Source organism: Bos grunniens, chromosome 18 (genome assembly GCF_055505025.1).
Source record: "Bos grunniens cultivar Pamir isolate PY7600 chromosome 18, Bosgru_T2T1.0, whole genome shotgun sequence".
Lineage (NCBI taxonomy): Eukaryota > Metazoa > Chordata > Mammalia > Artiodactyla > Bovidae > Bos > Bos grunniens.
Genome location: NC_141182.1, coordinates 63,427,678 through 63,446,770, shown reverse-complemented (window position 1 = coordinate 63,446,770; position 19,093 = coordinate 63,427,678). Strand labels below are relative to the sequence as shown.

The 19,093-nt window shown below is 51.2% G+C and overlaps 1 protein-coding gene across 2 annotated transcripts; it reads right to left on the bottom strand.

Annotated features, from left to right (window-relative positions):
* Positions 1 to 9,042: 9,042 nt before the first annotated feature.
* Positions 9,043 to 13,396, bottom strand: LOC147354695 (leukocyte immunoglobulin-like receptor subfamily A member 6). 2 transcript variants are annotated; one of them, XM_086354666.1, is made up of 7 exons: positions 13,283 to 13,396; positions 13,091 to 13,126; positions 12,619 to 12,903; positions 12,172 to 12,474; positions 11,658 to 11,954; positions 11,131 to 11,433; positions 9,043 to 10,073 (listed from the first exon to the last, which is right to left on the bottom strand). In XM_086354666.1, the coding sequence occupies exons 1-7, from the start codon at positions 13,314 to 13,316 to the stop codon at positions 9,952 to 9,954; spliced, it is 1,380 nt and encodes a 459-aa protein (XP_086210792.1). In that variant the 5' UTR covers positions 13,317 to 13,396; the 3' UTR covers positions 9,043 to 9,951. The 2 variants fall into 2 exon arrangements, with proteins under 2 accessions (XP_086210792.1, XP_086210791.1); XM_086354665.1 differs by having other exon boundaries at positions 9,807 to 10,073; positions 11,643 to 11,954; positions 13,283 to 13,383.
* Between the last annotated feature and the right edge of the window lie 5,697 nt (positions 13,397 to 19,093).

The window sequence follows — 19,093 nt, the reverse complement described above, 5'->3', positions numbered from 1 at the left end:
TTTTGATAAAACTTCCTAAATCGAATTCTTTTGAAGTTCTTTTGACCTCTAGCTAACTTTGGGGTGCTTCAGAGGGCCCCTGAAACATCCCAAGAGAGATATTAAACTGTGTTTATTTGGTTGGTTAAATTACATGAAAAAGATTATCAAATGATCAAATTATCAAATCGACTCATGTTAAAATGTATGGTAAAAGTACTAATTACTAATAAGATACCCTAGAAATTATATGGAGTTCTTAACATTCTGATATGTCCTGGTATTCGAATAGAAAACCTGATGACTTCACAAAAGTTAACAAAAGCACTGAAAGAAGCAGCGAATATGTTTATAACTTTTACGGTTTCTCTCTGAAAAATTACGGGTTTTCAGGGAGTAGGGAAAACCTTCCTCTCAAACGAATTAGGACAATACTTTGATAAAATTAAATGTTACAAACAAAACAATTATGTTTTCTCTCTATCTGACTCCTCCAAAAAATTGGAAATTCTTAGGTTTCCAGTAAGTTTATCAAATGAGTTAGGAAAGTTATCTCACAGGTACAAAAATCTCAAGAATTTTTTGAGACCTTAAAAAAGGGAAGAATTCACCTAGATTTGTTAGGCAAAATCTGTGATAAGTCTTTGGTGTGAGTTTCCCAGCCGTGTTTTATTTTAAAAGTTCAGTCTGAGACTCTATAAATGTTTCAGCAAAATAAAAAGTCTATAGTCAATTATGGTTATAAAAATCATCAGACCAAAATTAGTGAGAACAGACCTATTTTGCAAACAAGCTAGCCTTCATTTGGTTATATTTGATAACAATGAGGGTAACTTTAGGGAGAAAAAGATATTTCCAAACAATGTTAAATCCCAGTTTGTTAATGGAGGTCTGCATCTAGTAAGACTCACCTCTTAGATAGTTCTTGGCTGTTATGTGATATTAATGTACAATTTAATTGAATTCTTAAAGAACACCCTAAGTTTGTTTCTGAAGCTTATCTCAGTAATCTATCTTTGGATGAAGACCAGATGCCTCATGACCTGCAACCAGGACTGGAAAAAGACATAATTTAAGGGTCTGTCTCCAACCTGGATGGAAGGACTTTTTTTTACCAGGTACTCTTAACTAGCTCATGCACAATGAAACTGAAGGGAAATTAATTCTTAGATTAATTCCCACATCCAAAGGCCCCTACACTGGATTGGTTTACAGAGAAGACAGCTGACCTGATCTCACCTTAAAATGATGCTTAAGCAGGAGAAACTACACTACACCAGGATGAGAAGGCAACGACATCAGAGGTAGACAGCTTGCCCAAGATGCTGGACATGAGTCGTATCATCATTTATGTTTTCTTGACTTCTTAGACCTTTGCATATAAATAAAGACTTTTCTATCATAGGTCTGATTCCATGCTAGTTTTAGAAATCAATTCAATTGTTGGGTTTTTGGCCAATTACCTGTGTCTAGTTCTGGGTTACCTTGTTAAATTTCTCTACTACAAGACTCTAGCTGGTTGGCCCTGAGAAAATTTACTTTAAAAATTATAGTCATATTCAGGTTACTGTGATATTACTAGATGGGATCACCTCACTACCGGGGTCCAGCCCCGGTTGGATCCAGGGATTCCCTCGGGAGGACGGCGTTGGCGAAAAGGATAGCAAAGGGGAGAGACAGAGGCTTGACCTGACTGGTTTATGTGGGAAACTAATAGTTTGTGACACCAAACTTGCTCTGACCACAGAGGCCACAGGCGCTCTCTCGAATCGCTGAAGGTGCGCCACCTTAAGCACCTTCTCAAGTGGGTCTTAGAAGCCCAGGCAAGTAAGTCGTCTCAGAGAGCCCCCATGCTCCAATCATTCATCCTGAAGGAAGAACAGAGAAGAAAAGGAGAGAAAAGGAAGCAAGAAAGAACTATATGGGGAGACCAAGCTTGATGAGCATGGCCCACAACTTTATTTTCCAAAGTAGCTTTTATACCTTGAGTTGTGCATAGATGATAATAGGGGGTGTAGAGTCATGCAAGGTCAGCAGTCCTTGACTCTATATCGAAGCCAGGCTTTCTTTCTGCAAACTTATCATATGCAAAGGATTTAGGTGATTTACATCATCTTTTGGCCAGGAGGCCTGTTAACATTTTATGACCCTTTCTTCTGAATAATGGTTAGTCAATCAGAAAACTTATTTTCTCTAAAGGTGATTATTCTAAAGTCAGGCGCCACCCTCTGACAGCATTAGATAAAGTTGCATTCCTATAGGGCAAAAGTGTGGTGGGTTATAACAAGAAAAGAATTAACTCAAGGGTCCAAGATTACAAACATTAAAGCTACTACTTACATTTCTATATACCAACTATATTAATCAATACACTCCCAGGGACACAATAGGTAAGGGATATGGAAACTTGGCAGCAAGCATTAGCTCAACAAAGAAATCCTCTACTAGTTCTATTCTAACAATTTTAACTCTCTGAGAAGCTCTGCATTATTAGCATATCTTAAGCTTCCCGTGCCTCTCGTGGTTGGGAGGCTGTGAACAATCACATGCGTAGCTGCAGGAGTCCAAACAAACCTGTCAGGCAAGCTAGAAAGTCATCAGAGGGGTTTGAATTGAAACACTTCTATTATGCCCAGGAGACTTATTAACTAGAGCTCTAAGTTGATTTTCTTCAGAGAGAGGTGGTCGGGTTGATTTTCTTACAGAGAAAGGTGGTCAGGGATAGCCCCCCGTGAATATCAGAGGAGTTGGTAAAAGTCATAAAATAGTAAAACAGACAGATTCTGGTTTTGGGGTAGACGCTCAGGCAGGTCTAGAGGGCCCCTCGAGCCCTGACTCGCCTTGCCTGTCGGGGCTCTCCTGCATGACCTTGTCATGGGTGGGAACTCCCATGCTGGCTCCCGGCACCTCACTGGGCCAATTAAAAATACTGCTCTGACTCTGGCCATAAATTTGACCTTTTTTCTATTACTCAAGCTCAATCAGAGTAACAAGAAAAGTTTCAGCAAAGGAGGAAAAATCTCCCATAATTATGGGACGGATTTATATAGATAACACCAGGCTATGGTAATTTAGGTTTAAGGTCTCCTCTGTGCTGGAAACAATTAAATCATACTAAGGACAATCAGTCTAGTAACACTAGAAAACGGGGCTATGTGCCTTGTAGACGGTGCCAATATACAATTTCCCTGGAAGATAAACATTCTACAGAGCAGACTAAGTCAGATGACCTGAGATCTACTGGGCTACATCTAATGGACGCTCTTAACTTAAGTCTTACTTGTGACTTTACTAAGAGTGCTGGCTATGTTATTTGCATTTCACCTGTTTCACAAAATTACTGTTTCTTACACTGTCAAATGAGTGTCTGAGGGCTCTAATAGAATAATATATAGTGCCACATAAGATCAATGATGGTAACGGTGTAACTCTAGATATGGGAAGAAGCAACAAGAGGGAATATTTTCCTGGACCAAGAGGCTAACAAGACAGGTGGTCCAGAGAATTTTGGATACTGTTGGTCAAGTTTATGAGCAAAAGGGGGCTCTGCCAACTGAAAACTGACATTTGCCATCTACATCTACAAAGATTAAATCATGACCACTGCAACTGCTGACTTTCAATGCCCCTGAATGAAAACCATGATTGAGGCACTCTGTGCTCTGGGAAAAACTGGCAGAACAGGCCTCCAGATAGTTAGGTCTTTTCAGGACAAGATTTTATGAGTTCCAATTCTTGCATCTTCTCATATCTAGAGAAACACTGACGTCATTAACGGTGAAATCTCCTTTGGCTATTAAGGAGATTAATACCCTCCGAGCAGGATTGAGTCTACAGTATAGTACTGTCAGCTCTAGTCACATCGGTGCACATCAGGTCTCCAGAACTTACTCATCGGTGTCCAGGAAACTTTGTTCCCCGTGACCAGCACCTCCCCGTTATCCCCTTCCCAGCCTCTGGGGACTACATTCTCCTACATTTCGCCGAGTCTGTTTTAGATTCCACACTCAGTGAGCTCCTGCTGCGTTTGCCTGTCTGTGTCTGGCTTACTTTACTCGGCATAATGTTCTCCAGCTTCACCCATGTTGTCTCAAAAGGAGGGATTCCCTTTTTTTAAAGGCTGAGTGAGACTCCATTGTGTGTGTGTCTGGCATTTTCTTTGTGCTTTTATCTATCGACACACATCCAGGTTGTGGCCGCATCCTGCTACTGGGAACAGCGCTGCAGAACACAGGAGTGCAGATACGTCTCTGAGGTCCTGGCTTCTTCTTTGGCTACATACCCTGGAGGGAATTGCTGGATCATGTGGTAGGTGGTTCTACATTTAGTTTTTTGGGGAAACTCCACACTGCTTTCCACGGTGGCTGCACTGATGCCTTCCCAACCACCATGCACAAGGTTCTCTTCCCTCCGCATTTTGGCAGCACCTGTCTTTTTCCTGGGAGTCGAGTGTGTGTAACACGTGCAGTGACATCTCACTGGCTCTGGCGTGTGCTCTCCTGAGGACTGGTGGATGTTGAGCACCTTTCCATGTCTGTTTGGTCATTTGGACGTCGTCTTTTGAGAGATACCTGTTCAGGTCCTGTGCCCATTTAAAAACCGGGTTGGTGTTACTTTGGGTTGACTTGTGTGAGCTCCTTGTATATTTGAGAAGTAGCTCCTTATCAGATGTGTGGTTTGCACACATCTTCTCCCATTGCACCCATTGCCTTTCCTGTGACTGTTTCCTTTGTTGTGTGGGTTTTGTTTACCGGACTGCCCCTGGTCTGGTTCTGTCTTTGCTGCCTGTGCTTTTGGTGTCATATACAAAGAACCCTTGTCCACACCATGTCACGACGCTCCCCCTGTGTCTTCCTCTTGTTCTTTCATGGTTCCAGGCCCTGTGTCTCTGCTGCGTTTTGAGATGATTTCACTTATAGTTTGAGCTGAGGGTCCAGCTTCACCCTCCTGCCTGCTGTCATCTGGCTCTCCCAGCACCCTTTATTGAAGGGATTTTCCCATTGTGTTCTGGGCACCTTGTGGAAGATCAGTTCACTGAAGCTCTTTAAGACAATTACTGTTATCTACCTCTTCCAGCAGGAGAAGGCCACGGCACCCCACTCCAGTACTCTTGCCTGGAGCATCCCGTGGACGGAGGAGCCTGGTAGGCTGCAGTCTATGGGGTCGCATAGAGTCAGACACGACTGAGCGACTTCACTTTCACTTTTCACTTTCATGCATTGAAGAAGGAAATGGCAGCCCCTTCCAGTGTTCTTGCCTGGAGAATCCCAGCGACGGGGGAGCCTGGCAGGCTGCCGTCTATGGGGTTGCACAGAGTCGGACACAACTGAAGCGACTTAGCCGCAGCAACAGCAGAAGCAGCTCTTCCAGCACCGTTTATTGAAGGCAGTGTCCTTTACCATTCTCTGTGCTTGGCACCTTGTGGAAGATCAATTCACTGAGCTGCTTCGGGACAACTGTTTTCCGTGATAAGGGAGCTCACAGATCTCCCGTTTTCTTGCCATTTCTCTGCTTCCCTGGGCAGAGTCATGGTTCCCGATTCTCGGTGTTTCTTGTGGTTCTGCTTTGCTGTCTGTGCGCTGGGAGAAGCAGCCGCCTCCTCTTGGATATATGGTGGGATTTTGCCCCCAGCCCAGTTAGAGATTCTGGAGCCTCAGAGATGTGCTCTGTGGACATGAGGCTCCCCCGCCCTCCCGTCCGGGGCAACGATGCGGTGCCCCCGCCCCGTCGTGCCCCTGCCCTGAGGGAGAAGTCTGAGGATTCCGTTCTCCTCTAACCCCCAAGGCTGAGCAGGCCGCACAGAGCCCCGTCTCTTCTCTTCCTGCTTTGCGGCCCCACGTGTGTCTGTGGCCTGGTGCTCTCGTGAGCCGAGCAGCGAGGCGGTCCCTGAGGCAGCGGCCTGGAGCCTGGGGACGTGGCACGGCTGCATCCACTGTCCTGAGGAGGAGGGGCCTGGGCCCAAGGAGGGTCCTCTCAGCGCTGAGCTCTGCCAGCTTGTGGGAGGGGAGACAGGGAAATAGAACCTGCTGTTTATCCTTTTGAAGTGGTTCGTCTTGCTTTTTCTGCTCATCCGAGGTGTTGCAGCTCACTAGCTGGATTCTTCAGTTTACTTAAAGGTCATTAGGCCCAAATAATCCCAGTTTATCAGTGTTTCTGTGTGAGATGAAGGTTGGGACTTCCCGATCTGCCATCTTCCTTAAAGCGCTGATTAAAATTTCTGAAATGTGTCACAGTGAGGCCAGAAATGGAAAACAGAAACGATAGTTAACTAATGTGCGTGCTCAGTCACTACAGCCATGTCTGACTCTTTGGGACCCAACGGCCTGTAGCCTGCCACGCTCCTCTGTGCATGGGATTCTCCAGGCAGGAATACTGGAGGGGGTGGCCATGCCCTCCTCCAGGGGATCTTCCCCACCCGGGGACTGAACCCAAGTCTCTTACGTCTCCTGCACTGGCAGGGGGCTCTTCACCACTAGTGCCCCCTGGGAAGCCCTGATAGTCCACATACACAGGGAAAACCGAGAAGAGTAAGCAGGTATTGGGCGCCGTTTTCGAATGAGAGAAACGGAGTGATGGTAGGCTGCACTCGGGCTCCCCAGGTGGCTCAGGGGTAAAGAATCTGCCTGCCAGCACAGGAGGTGCAGAGACTCGAGTTCAATCCCTGGGTGGGGAAGATCCCCTGGAGAAGGACATGGAAGCCCACCTCAGTATTCTTACCTGGAGAATCCATGGACAGACGAGCCTGGCAGGCTACTGTCTGTGGAGTCACAAGAGTTGGACATGACTGAGCACACGCGCGGGCACACACGCACAGACACTCACACACACACACAGGAAGAGACTGCAGACCCAGACAACCCACCTGCCCACTCCCCAGACCAGGTGCCCCCTCCCTCGGTTCTGCAGGTTGTGTGTGCAGTCTTCAGGGTTTTGTAAATGCAGTATCACGTCATCTGCATACAGGGACAGTTTTGCCTCCTTCCTGCCCCAAGTTGAATCCTTTTTTTCTTGCCTGATTGCTGTGACTAGGACTTCCCGTGGTGTGCTGAACACAAATGGTGAGACTGGGCGTCCTTACCTTGTCCCAGAGTTCTAGAAAGGCCTTCCGCTTGTCACCTTTGAGGACTGTGTTGACTGTGTGCTTGTCATAAGTCAGTTTCATTACTTTGAGATGTCTCCCCTCTGTACTCACTTTGGCGAGACCTTTTATGATGAATGGATGTTGCATTTTATCAGTGCTTTCTCTGAACCTATTAAGACAAGCATGTTGTTTTGTCTTTTCTCTTGTTGATGTGGTGACTTACATTGATCAATTTGCACATGTTGAATTATCCTTGTGACCCTGGTATGAATCCAAGTTGATCCTGGCATGTGATTCTTTTTGTGTGTTGTTGAATGTGGTTAGCTAATATTTTGTTGCCCATTTTGCGTGTATGTTCATAAAGCGCTCTGTTCTGTAACTTCTTTTTTGGTTGTGTCTTTGTCTGGTTTAGGTATCGGGGTGACGGTGGCTCATAGAAAGACTCTGGGAGTGTTTCGTCCTCTTCAGTCTCCTGGGAGAGCGTGAAGAGGGTCATATAAGTTCCTCTTTGTCAGTTTGGTAGAAGTCCTCCATGAAGCCATCCAGTTCTGGCCTCTCGTTTGCATGGAGTTTTCACTGGTGTTATTACGGATTCTGTGTCGCTTCCAGTGGCCGGTCTGTTCAGGCTGTCTGGGTCTTCTTGCCTCCATTCTGGCGGGCTGTGTGTCTCCAGAGACTCATGCGTGTCTTCCAGGTTTGCTGTCAGATGGGTCAACACACACTGGTTCTTAGTAGTCTCTTATAAACCTTTGTATCTCTAAGGTATCAATTTTAAAAATTCGTTATTAATTAATTTTGGCCCTGCTGGACTTCCCTGGTGGCTCAGATGGTAAAGAATCTGCCTGCAATGCGGGAAACCTGGGTTTGATCCCTGGGTGGGGAAGATCCCCTGGAGGAGGGCAATGCAACCCACTCCAGTATTCTCACCTGGAGAATCTCACGGACAGAGGAGCCTGGTGGGCTACAGTCCATGCGGTCACAGAGTTGGACACGCCTGAGGGACAGAGGACGGTGCTGGGTCTTCCTCCCTGCCCAGGGGCTTTCCTCCCGTTGAGCTGAGCTCAGGAAGCTTTTCTCTTCGCTGCGGTGCCTGGGCTCCTCGCTTTGATGGCGTGTCTTGTCGCAGGGCAGGGCTCTGGGCCCGGGGGCTCAGCATTTGCGGCCGGCGTGGGATCTTCTCGCAGCAGGGATGGAACCCGCGTCCCCTGCGTTGGCGGCTGGATTCTTATCCGCCAAGCCACCAGGGAAACCCGGTAGCAGCTCTTGTTCCTCCCGTCTCATTTCTTATTTTGTGTATTGAGTCCCACGTTGTTGCCTTTTGAATTTGATGTGATGGACTGGACTCCTACGGTCGTGTTTCACTTATTCACCATCATGCTTGAAAACTGACCTGTGTTCCTGTAGCATTCCACTTTTGTGCATTTTTTGTATAAAATTCTGTCACATATATACACACCAAACCATTCATTTTGGTGAAAGTGATTTCTGTAACTTTTTCTACTGTGAACAACCCACGTGTCCTTTTTCTCCTTGGACACATGTGGCCGTGCACGCATCTTCCTCTGGGTTATACAACTGTGGGCCAGCGCTGTCTCTTCCCTTTAACTGAGAGTTGCTGTCGACTCTCCAGATTGACCGCGGTGATGAGTACCCCTGCCCGTGATGTGCTGGGATTCGGCAGAGTCAGCCTTGTCTCCTCCATGTTTTCTCTTTCCCTCTCTTACAGATGAACTAGGAGGTGGGCATGTCATTTCAGGGTCCCTGGGGCATAAAACTGAGGTGGAGACGATCCTATATGATTGTAATGAGAAGGACACATCTGTGCCCATGGGGCCATCGGTGGGGGCTTGCTACACCAGACTCACCCTGTGGGAAAGTCCGCCTGCTCTTCCTTCCCACCCGGCCTTCAGCGCGTTCACCCGGGCTCCTTGAGGTTGGCCACGGAGCACGTTTGCCCCAAAGGAGACACACAGTTCACACTAGGCTCTTTAAGCATTTATTGCCTGATGATTTTGTCTGTGCTGGGTCTGTGTTGCTGCGGGGGTGTGTCTGGTTGTGTGAGCGGGGCTGCTCCCTGGCTGCAGTGTCTGGGCGTCTGCAGCACTGGCCTCTTTGTGGTGCGCGGGCTCCAGGACTTGCTGGCCTGAGTCGCTGCGGCTCACAGACTCAGTTTCTCCTTGCCTTGGGGTCCCCCAGGATCACAGATTGAACCCGTGTCTCTTGCATTGGCTGGCAGACTCTTCACCACCAGGGAAACCCCATGTTGGGGCTCTTTACAAAACGATATATTCCTGAGCTCCTTTACCAGTGTAGCCCTGACTGTCACTTCAAACGCCAGGGTGTCCCTTCACACTGACAGTGTTTCTGGAGAAACTACAGCGGGTGTCCTCTGATGAGGAGGAGGGGGCATGCGGGGTCCAGAGGAGGTTCAGGGAAGAGTTTAGGATCCAACTGTTCCAAACGGGGCCCCACTTCCACCCCTTTATTCAGTTACTTAAACGATGTTCTGTTTCTGAGAAGGGATGGAAGTCATTGCGCACACCAGAGACGGCGGGCATGAACAATGAGGCTCACGTCCTCCCTGAGAGTGAACAGAGCCTGTGGGCGTGCAGGGTGAGGACCTGCCCCTGCCATGGGGGACGCGCCTCAAGCCAGGGGTGAGAGCAGCCGGGGCGTCCTCCCCGGGAGGGAGGGGGCCCCCGTGAGCAGAGTCTGGGCCCCCAGCCACCCTGGGGAGGCCCCGGCGTCCTCCCGCCCCGTGTTGCGTCTCTCCCCCGGGGTCTCTGCAGACAGCGCACCCAGCATGCGCAGCAAAGGCTCTTCCTGAGGCTCCCGGGCTGGAAGCTCGTGTCCCGGGCTCCGGTGCTCTGGGCGGTGCAGGGCCCCCGTGCTCAGCTCCAGGCCGCGTCTCGGGCTCCTCTGTGGTCCTTCCAAGCCTGGCAGAGCAGGACCCCGAGGAGCAGCAGGACTGAGGCCGCGAGGCCCATCCGGGTGAGATTCTGCACTGTGTAGTCTGGGGTAAGGTCGCACAGGTCAGCGCCAGCCCCGTCACCCAGAAGCGGGTTGTGTGCCCAGGGCACCCGCCTCCCTTGACAGGATGTGGCCCCGGAGCCCAGCCCCTGACAGGGATGCTGTCCTCGTCCCCACTCGTGGGTCTGACCGCGGTGATGGGGGAGGTTGTCAGGGGGCCTGAGGGTCCCAAAGGGAGGCATTAGGTGGGCCATGTTCTCCTCGGGAGCCTCCCAGGGCCTCTTTTACCGTCTCAGACATTCCTGCTCAGGACCCTGAGCTGCCGGAGCTCAGACAGCACAGAGTGGGGCCCATCCCTTAGCTGTGGTTTGTGGGGTCCCCGGGTGGGGGGGGGCGCCCCTGAGCTGTGGTCTGCGGGGTCCCAGGGTGGGAGCCGCCACTGAGCGGTGGTCTTCGGGGTCCCAGGGTGGGACCCAGCCGCAGTTCCCACGGATCCACCACTGCCCCCCCACAGACGCTCACTCAGCCCTCTGCATCTGCCTGCTGGACTCTGCCCGGGGGATGGGGTGATCCCTGGAGCCTCCGGGGGTAGGATGGGTTGGGGCGGGTCTGCTGCTGCCCAGACTGACCCCCATCCAGCAGCCTCAGGCCCCTGCAGCCTGTGGCTCCCGAGCCATCTCCGCCCGACTCCCCACCAGCCTTTGACGATCTGAAAGGCCTTGTCCTCCCAGAGAATCTCAAAGTGCCCTGGGGTGGGCTGTCTCCCCTGAGCATAGAGCCCCGAGACTCCCCAGGTTCGGGTCTGGGTCTGAGGCGGGGAGAATGGGCCCCTGGGAATAAGCCCAGGAAGGGGTACACCGGGCCAACCTGGGGTCCCCACCTCACTCCCCTCTGCCCTGCATGGCCCTGTGACCTCCCCGAGACCCTGCCACTGCCCACCTGCCCCTCTGGGACCCCAGTGCGGGAGGAAGGGGCGGGGCACGGGCTCCAAGGCCCCTCCCCCAGGGGGCCCTCCCTCAGCGCCCCCTCCTCCACCACTGCCCTGTGCTCCCAGGGCAGAGCCCCGAGCTGCTGAGTGAGATGGACAGACCTTGCCTCACCTGAGACCACGAGCGCCAGGGGCTCACTGGGCTGTGACAGCAGGTAGGGGTCTGTGCTGAGTGAGCCGTAGCACCTGTAGGTGCCCCCGTGGGCTGAGGTCACAGGGCTCAAGGAGAACTCGGCCTGGTACCGCCCGTCTTGGCCCTGGGAGCGCAGACGCAGGGGGCGATGGGCTGCCCCCTCCTTGGACAGAAGGAAGGTGTCCGTCCTCTCTCCTGACTGACACAGCAGGGTCACATTCTCCCCCGGGGCCACCGAGGGGCTTGGCCGCACCGAGAGGGAGGGTCTGTCTCTGAGCCGTCCTGCAGAGAGGAAGGGGGTGCAGGCGCCGGCCCGGGTTCTGAGCGAGACTCTGTGGGCCTCTCTGGCCCCTCAGCTCTGTCTCTGTTTCTCTGAGTCTCTCCCCTCCTTCACCCTGTCTCTGTCCCTCCCCGGGACCCCTCCCCCTGGTCCCAGCATCACCCCTGGGGCTCCACGGTGGGGCCTGTGCAGAGTCTGGTCCCCGACTGACCCGCTGTCTCCTCACCTGCCACCAGCAGCTCCAGGGGCTCACTGGGGGCCGACCACTCGGAGGAGAGGCCGTGTCCACCGTAGCATCTGTACCGGCCCCCGTGGATGGTGCCCACCGGGCCCAGGGGGAAGTCGGCCTGAGAGAGCCCCTCCTGGGGCCTCTGGGCAGGGCGCTGGGGGAGGCCCTGTCCCCCCTCCTTGGACAGAGCGAATCTGGTGTAGCCAACGTCAGAGCGACACTGGAGGGTCAGGTTCTGTCCAGAGGTGATGACAGGGCCCTGCAGGGTCAGGAGGGAGGGCTTCCCAGACAGCCCTGGGGAGAGACACGCACTGGGTTGTAGGGACCGCTTCCCCCGTGGACCCCCCTCTCCCAGCCCGGCCTCAGGCCTTGCCGTGTCTCAGTCTGTGTGTCTGTCCTGTGAGCCCCACGCTCCTCTCCCCACCCTCTCACAGGGGCTCCCCTGGGAGCAGAGACCCCAGTACGTTGTCTTGTCTGCACAAATGTATGGGGTCAGGACGGGATTCCTCACCTGAGACCAGGAGCTCCAGGGGGTCGCTGGGGGCTGACCACACCCGGGGGGTGTGCCTGTAAAAGCCGTAGCATCTGAACGTCCACCTGTGCCCGGGGGTCACGGGGCCCACGGGGAACAGGGCCTGGGTCTGCCCGTCGGGGCTTCGCTGTCCATCCAGGGTCTGAGAGGACTCGTCTTCTCCTTCCTTGGTTAGAAGGAATCTGTTAAATCCCTGACTGGAGGCACACTGGAGGGTCACGTTCCCACCCGTGATCACCACAGGGCTCGGCAGGGCTGAGAGGCTGGGTTTGCCGTAGGATCCTAGGAGAGAAGGAGGCAGCTGGTTCCGTGGGGCCCCCACCCTCCCCTCCCCTCCCCTCCCCAGGGCTGGGCTGTGAGAGGGACACCCCCTGAGAGCAGACCCCCTCCTGAGGGCAGAGCCCGAGGCCCCCGAGTGTCCGTCACCTGTCACCACCAGCCCCAGGGGGTCACTGGGCTCTGACCAGCCAGTGCGGGTTCCGTAGTAGCACCGATAACTCCCTGCGTGGTCCTGTCCCATGTTTTGGATGGAGAACCTGGCCTTGTCCCCGGGCTCCAGGGGTTTCTGTCTGTCCCAGAGATCTGGGTTTCCCTCTTTATCCAGATGGAACTCCTGGGCCCTGGGGGACCCCTGACACCAGATGGTCACGGAGCTACCCCTGGGGACCACAGAGCCTGGCTCTGCCCAGATGGTGGGTTTTGGGAGGGTCTCTGGAAGGAAATTAGAGACGGGTTCACCAGGCATCCCCTGCCCCCAGGCTCCGGCTCTCAGCCCAGACCTCCCAGACTCCCCATCCGTGAGCCCTGAGGTGCCCCCTCCCTCCCCTGTCCCTCCCCTGTCCCCTGTGTGACCCCTGTCCCCACGAGAGGAGGGAGCTGGGCCCTGGGACAGACTCACCGGCCTGCACCTGGGTCCTCAGGCCCACACTCAGTCCTGGAAGAGAGCGCCCTGTGAGAGGTGTGCCCTCAGCTCTGAGCATTGCCTCTCTGCCCCGGGAGTCTCCTGGGCCCTGGAGTCCCCTGACGGAGCAGGTTGGCCGGGGGGTCAGTCCCTCCAGACCAGGGCTCCCCCTGCCCCTCCTCATCTCACCAAGGCAGAGCAGGGTGGGGAGCGCGGGGGCCATGGCGTCTCCTCCCTGCGGTCCAGGCTGTGAGGATGGAGACCTGGGTGTCCTCCAGACAGACCACAGGGTGTGTCCTCTCAGAGGCTGGGGCTTCCTGTCACGCGGCTGTCACATCAGCGTCCCTGCAGGAAAGGGAACAGCCTCTTCTTGAAAGCCTGGCATTGTCCCCATGACAGTCCCAGTGTGTTCCTGAGACGCCCCTTCCAGTAGAGGGCATCCAGGATATGGCCTCCCCTCTGTGAGCCTCACCTCGGGGTCTGCTTCCTCCTCTGCCCACCCGTCAACAGGTCCCTGTGGGGTCCTCACTGTGAATGGGGTCACCAGGCCCTGGAGATGCTTCAGGGAGGATGACAGCCCCTGCTGCCCGCAGGACTCAGATCCCCAGAAACACATTTTTTTTTTTTAAATTGGAGGATCATTACTTTACAATACGGTGCTGGTTTCTGCCATACATCAGCATGGATCAGCCGTATGTGTCACATGCCCTCCCTCTAGAAACTCCCTCCCCTCTAGGTTGTCACAGAGCTCCTGTGTGAGGTCCCTGAGTCTCATGGCACATTCCCCCGTGGTCTGTTTTACACGTGCCGGTGTGTGCATTTCCATGCTACTCTCTGCATTCGTCCCACCCTCTCCTTCCCCTTTGTGTCCACAAGTCTGCTGTTTATGAGGGATACACGGTCAGCGTCTCCCTGGGCTCAGTGGAGTCCATGTGGCCAAGAGCCCAGAGGAGATGCTCAGGGAATAAGGAAGAAAACTGACTCCTCTCTTGCCCCAGAGTGTGGGTTTTCCCCGTCACAGCCCCCTTTAGGGGCATCTCTCTTTATGGCATCACCATCCAGCCCGCCTTCCTGGGAACAAGCCCCTGGGTACTTCCTGCCTCCTCGGGGCCTCGGGGTCCTTGGGCACAGTCTCCTCCCAGTCTTGTCGTCACCAGCAAGCTTTAGGGGGTATTGATTGCGATCAGAGCTCTCACTGTGATGGAAAACAGATGCTCCTGTAAATGTGTGCCCGCTGCTCATGTAACCTGGGGTGGTGGTGCCCTTTCTCTGGGCCTGAGGTTCCTCCTCTGCATTTTGTCCTGACCCTAGCCCTCAGATGGGCTGCGGGCTCTTGCTACCGTCGTCATGGTCAATTTCCAGACGAGGTGACCCCAGGAGAGGGTGGACGTGAAGGGTTGCGGGCTGAGACTGCACCGAAGGGGGGTGAGTGTGGTGCCCACCCAGAGCCTCCTCTCCTTCTAACACTGAGACGCGCTTGGAGAGTGTTTCTGAAACACGGAGCAAAAGACAAGGGCAGAAAGAAAGTTCCCCAAATGGAGGCAAACCACAGCAAAGTAGGAGAGGTCGGTGTGTGGCCCCGGCGGCGTCGATCATCTCGAGGTCAGAGGAAGGTTTCCACCCATGTGGACACACAGAGGGAACCATGGTCACAGAAAAATAAAGGGAGGCAAGCATGTGGATTATTTTGTAGAAGAACAGGTGGTCACTGAAAAGAGGTGAAAATTTTTCGATGTGAACAATACAGTAGACTGAACACGTTAAAAAGTCATGCAGCCAAGAAGAGAGCTGAGCGGCCACGTATGAAGTCGGAGTATAGCATTGAGGAAATGGTCCAGAGTGCAGCACAGAGAGCAGACAGGGAGATTCAGGAGAGGCGGGCCTGTGCTGAGGGCCAGTGTGGTATCTGTCCTAAGTGTCAGACGGGAAGACGCTCACGACAGACGGCAAGGGCTGAGGAAGCAAATAACGGAGCCTCCTTTACTGATGAGAACCGACCTGCGAAGGGCTGGGACTCATGCTGTGCACGTGACACCCGAGGGCCGCCCTGCTGGCCCCTGACTGAGACTCGGCGCTCCTTACTTAGGGCCCCGGGCGGGATCACCGGCCAGGGATCCAGACACGGCACACTTGGGCTAAAGACTCCACACCCTGCAACGGAGAGCCTGTGTGCCGCAGCGACGTCAACAAATAGGTTAATTAACTACAAGGTAAAGAAGGTAACATCCGAATCTAGACCTTTCATAGTAAACTGAGACACTGAAGGTTAAATTTAGAAAGTACTTCGCACTGAATTATACAATTTGAAACAGTCAGTTCTATTTTAAGTAAATTTCAACTAAAAAAAGGCAGACTGGACCCAGGCCCTGAAAATGTCCTGAAACTACTTCCTGTGGAAAACGCAGATTATCAAGAGAATGACCAGCCCACAGGGAGCAGACTGCCCCCTACCAAAAGGGGGCGCTAAAGGATATTGGAGCAGTGCCATCAGGGAATTAACCAGGAAGAGTTCCCCCTGAGTCGGAGTACTTGCAAGGGGCAGAAGTGAGGGCTTCATGCAGAGCACATCCCCAGCTTCCAGGAGGTTCGGCATCGCCTCCTGCTGTGTGCCGTGGCTCAGTCTCAACCCTCCAGGTCCTGAGACAGGAGGTGGGCTCTGGGGGGATGGGGCCCTTAACCTTGACAAGCGTTTTCCTCTCCTAGTACTTGAGTCACACGCTGGATTCCAAATAGAAGTGTTCTCAAGCAACTTGATAAAAAGAGAATGAGCGTGAAAGAAGGCATTTCCAGAGGTGCAAGTTCTTGGAGATTGACGGTTTTCACACAGAAAGGAACACTGAGAGATGGCAGAGAGACAGTGAGATGCAACAGAGAGGAACGCATGTCTGAAAATGAGCTTTGGAAAAGTACACAGACACATGCTTGCATGCACAAACACACCCACACGTGTGCATGCAGAGAGATGTGTGCATGCCCACACACGTGTATATGAGTACCCAGCGTTCAGGTGAAGTACCATTAGAACTTAGTCTTTTCTAAAGGAGGAGGACAATGCATACGTGTTCAAAAATAAAAATGCAAATACGTATTTTAAGCACGAGAGCAAGTGCCTAAAATGAGAAATGGAATAACTCCAAACGTGCCTGCTGTATTAAATGAAAGAAAACCTTTTCAGCTTTACTGAGGTATAATTGACAAAATTGATGCTGTAAAGAGCAATATTGCATAGGAACCTGGAATGTTAGGTCTATGAATCAAGGCAAATTGGAAGTGGTCAAACAGGAGATGGCAAGAGTGAACGTCGACATTCTAGGAATCAGCGAACTAAGATGGACTGGAATGGGTGAATTTAACTCAGATAACCATTATATCTACTACTGTGGGCAGGAATCCCTCAGAAGAAATGGAGTAGCCCTCATGGTCAACAAGAGAGTCCGAAATGGAGTACTTGGATGCAATCTCAAAATGACAGAATTATCTCTGTTTGTTTCCAAGGCAAAGCATTCAATATCACAGTAATCCAAGCCTATGCCCCAACCAGTAATGCTGAAGAAGCTGAATGATTCTATGAAGACCTGCAAGACCTTTTAGAACTAACACCCCCCAAAATATGTCCTTTTCATTAATGGGGACTGGAATGCAAAAGTAGGAAGTCAAGAAACACCTGGAGTAACAGGCAAATTTGGCCTTGGAGTACAGAATGAAGCAGGGCAAAGGCTAATAGGGTTTTGCCGAGAGAACGCACTGGTCATAGCAAACACCCTCTTCCAAGAACACAAGAGAAGACTCTACACATGGACATCACCAGATGGTCAACACCGTAATCAGATTGATTATATTCTTTGCAGCCAAAGATGGAGAAGCTCTATACAGTCAGCACAAATAAGACGTGGAGCTGACTGTGGCTCAGATCATGAATTCCTTATTGCCAAATTCAGACTTAAATTGAAGAAATTAGGGAAAACCACTAGACCATTCAGGTATGACCTAAATCAAATCCCTTATGATTATACAGTGGAAGTGAGAAATAGATTTAAGGGCCTAGATCTGATAGAGTGCCTGATGAACTCTAGACGGAGGTTCATGACTTTGTACAGGAGCAGGGATTAAGACCATCCCCATGGAAAAGAAATGCAAAAAATGGATGTCTGGGGAGGCCTTACAAATATCTGTGAAAAGAAGAGAAGTGAAAAGCAAAGGAGAAAAGGAAAGATATTCCCATCTGAATGCAAAGTTCCAAGAATAGCAAAGAGAGATAAAAAAGCCTTCCTCAGCAATCAATGCAAACAAATAGAGGAAAACAACAGAATGGGAAAGACTAGAGATCTCTTCAAGAAAACTAGAGATACCAAGGGAACATTTCATGCAAAGATGGGCACAATAAAGGACAGAAATGGTATGGACCTAACAGAAGCAGAAGATATTAAGAGGTGGCAAGAATACACAGAAGAACTGTACAAAACAGATCTTCATGACCCAGATAATCATGATGGTGTGATCACTCACCTAGAGCCCCACATCCTGGAATGTGAAGTCAAGTGGGCTTTAGGAAACATCACTTTGAACAAAGCTAGTGGGGGTGATGGAATTCCAGTTGAGCTATTTCAAATCCTGAAAGATGATGCTGTGAAAGTGCTGCACTCGATATGCCAGCAAAGTTGGAAAACTCAGCAGTGGCCACAGGACTGGAAAAGGTCAGTTTTCATTCCAATCCCAAAGAAAGGCAATGCCAAAGAATGCTCAAAGTACCACACAATTGCACTCATCTCACATGCTAGTAAAGTAATGTTCAAAATTCTCCAAGCCAAGCTTCAACAATACCTGAGGCATAAACTTTCAGATGTTCAAGCTGGTTTTAGAAAAGGCAGAGAAACTGGAGATCAAATTGCCAACATTCACTGGATCATAGAAAAAGCAATATAGTTCCAGAAAAACATCTGTTTCTGCTTCATTGACTATGCCAAAGCCTTTGAATGTGTGGATCACAATAAACTGTGGAAAATTCTGAAAGAGATGAGAATACCAGATCATCTGACCTGTCTCTTGAGAAACAGGTATGCAGGTGGGAAGCAACAGTTAGAACTGGACATGGAACAATAGACTGGTTCCAAATAGGAAAAGGAGTATGTCAAGGCTGTATATTGTCACCCTGCCTATTTAATTTATATGCAGAGTACATCATGAGAAACGCTGGGCTGGAAGAAACACAAGCTGGAATCGTGATTGCCGGGAGAAATATCAATAATCTCAGATATGCAGACGACACCACCTTTATGGCAGAAAGTGAAGAGGAACTAAAAAGCCTTTTGATGAAAGTGAAAGAGGAGAGTGAAAAAGTTGGCTTAAAGCTCAAATTTCAGAAAACTAAGATCATGGCATCTGGTCCCATCATTTCATGGGGAATAGATGGGGAAACAGTGGAAACAGTGTCAGACTTTATTTTTTGGGCTCCAAAATCACTGCAGGTGGTGATTGCAGCCATGAAATTAAAAGACGCTTACTCCTTGGAAGGAAAGTTATGACCAACCTAGATAGCATGTTCAAAAGCAGAGACATTACTTTGCCAACAAAGGTCCGTCTAGTCAAGGCTATGGTTTTTCCAGTAGTCACGTATGGATGTGAGAGTTGGACTATGAAGAAAGCTGAGTGCCGAAGAATTGATGCTTTTGAACTGTGGTGTTGGAAAAGACTCCTGAGAGTCCCTTGGACTGCAGGGAGGTCCAACCATCCATCCTAAAGGAGATCAGTCCTGGGTGTTCATTGGAAGGACTGATGCTGAAGCTGAAACTCCAATACTTTGGTCACCTGATGTGAAGAACTGACTCATTTGAAAAGATCCTGATTCTGAGAAAGGTTGAGGGCAGGAGGAGAAGGGGACTACAGAGGATGAGATGGTTGGATGGCATCACGGACTCAATGGACATGAGTTTGGGTGAACTCTGGGAGTGCTGATGGACAGGGAGGACTGGCGTACTGCGATCCATGGGGTCGCAGAGAGTC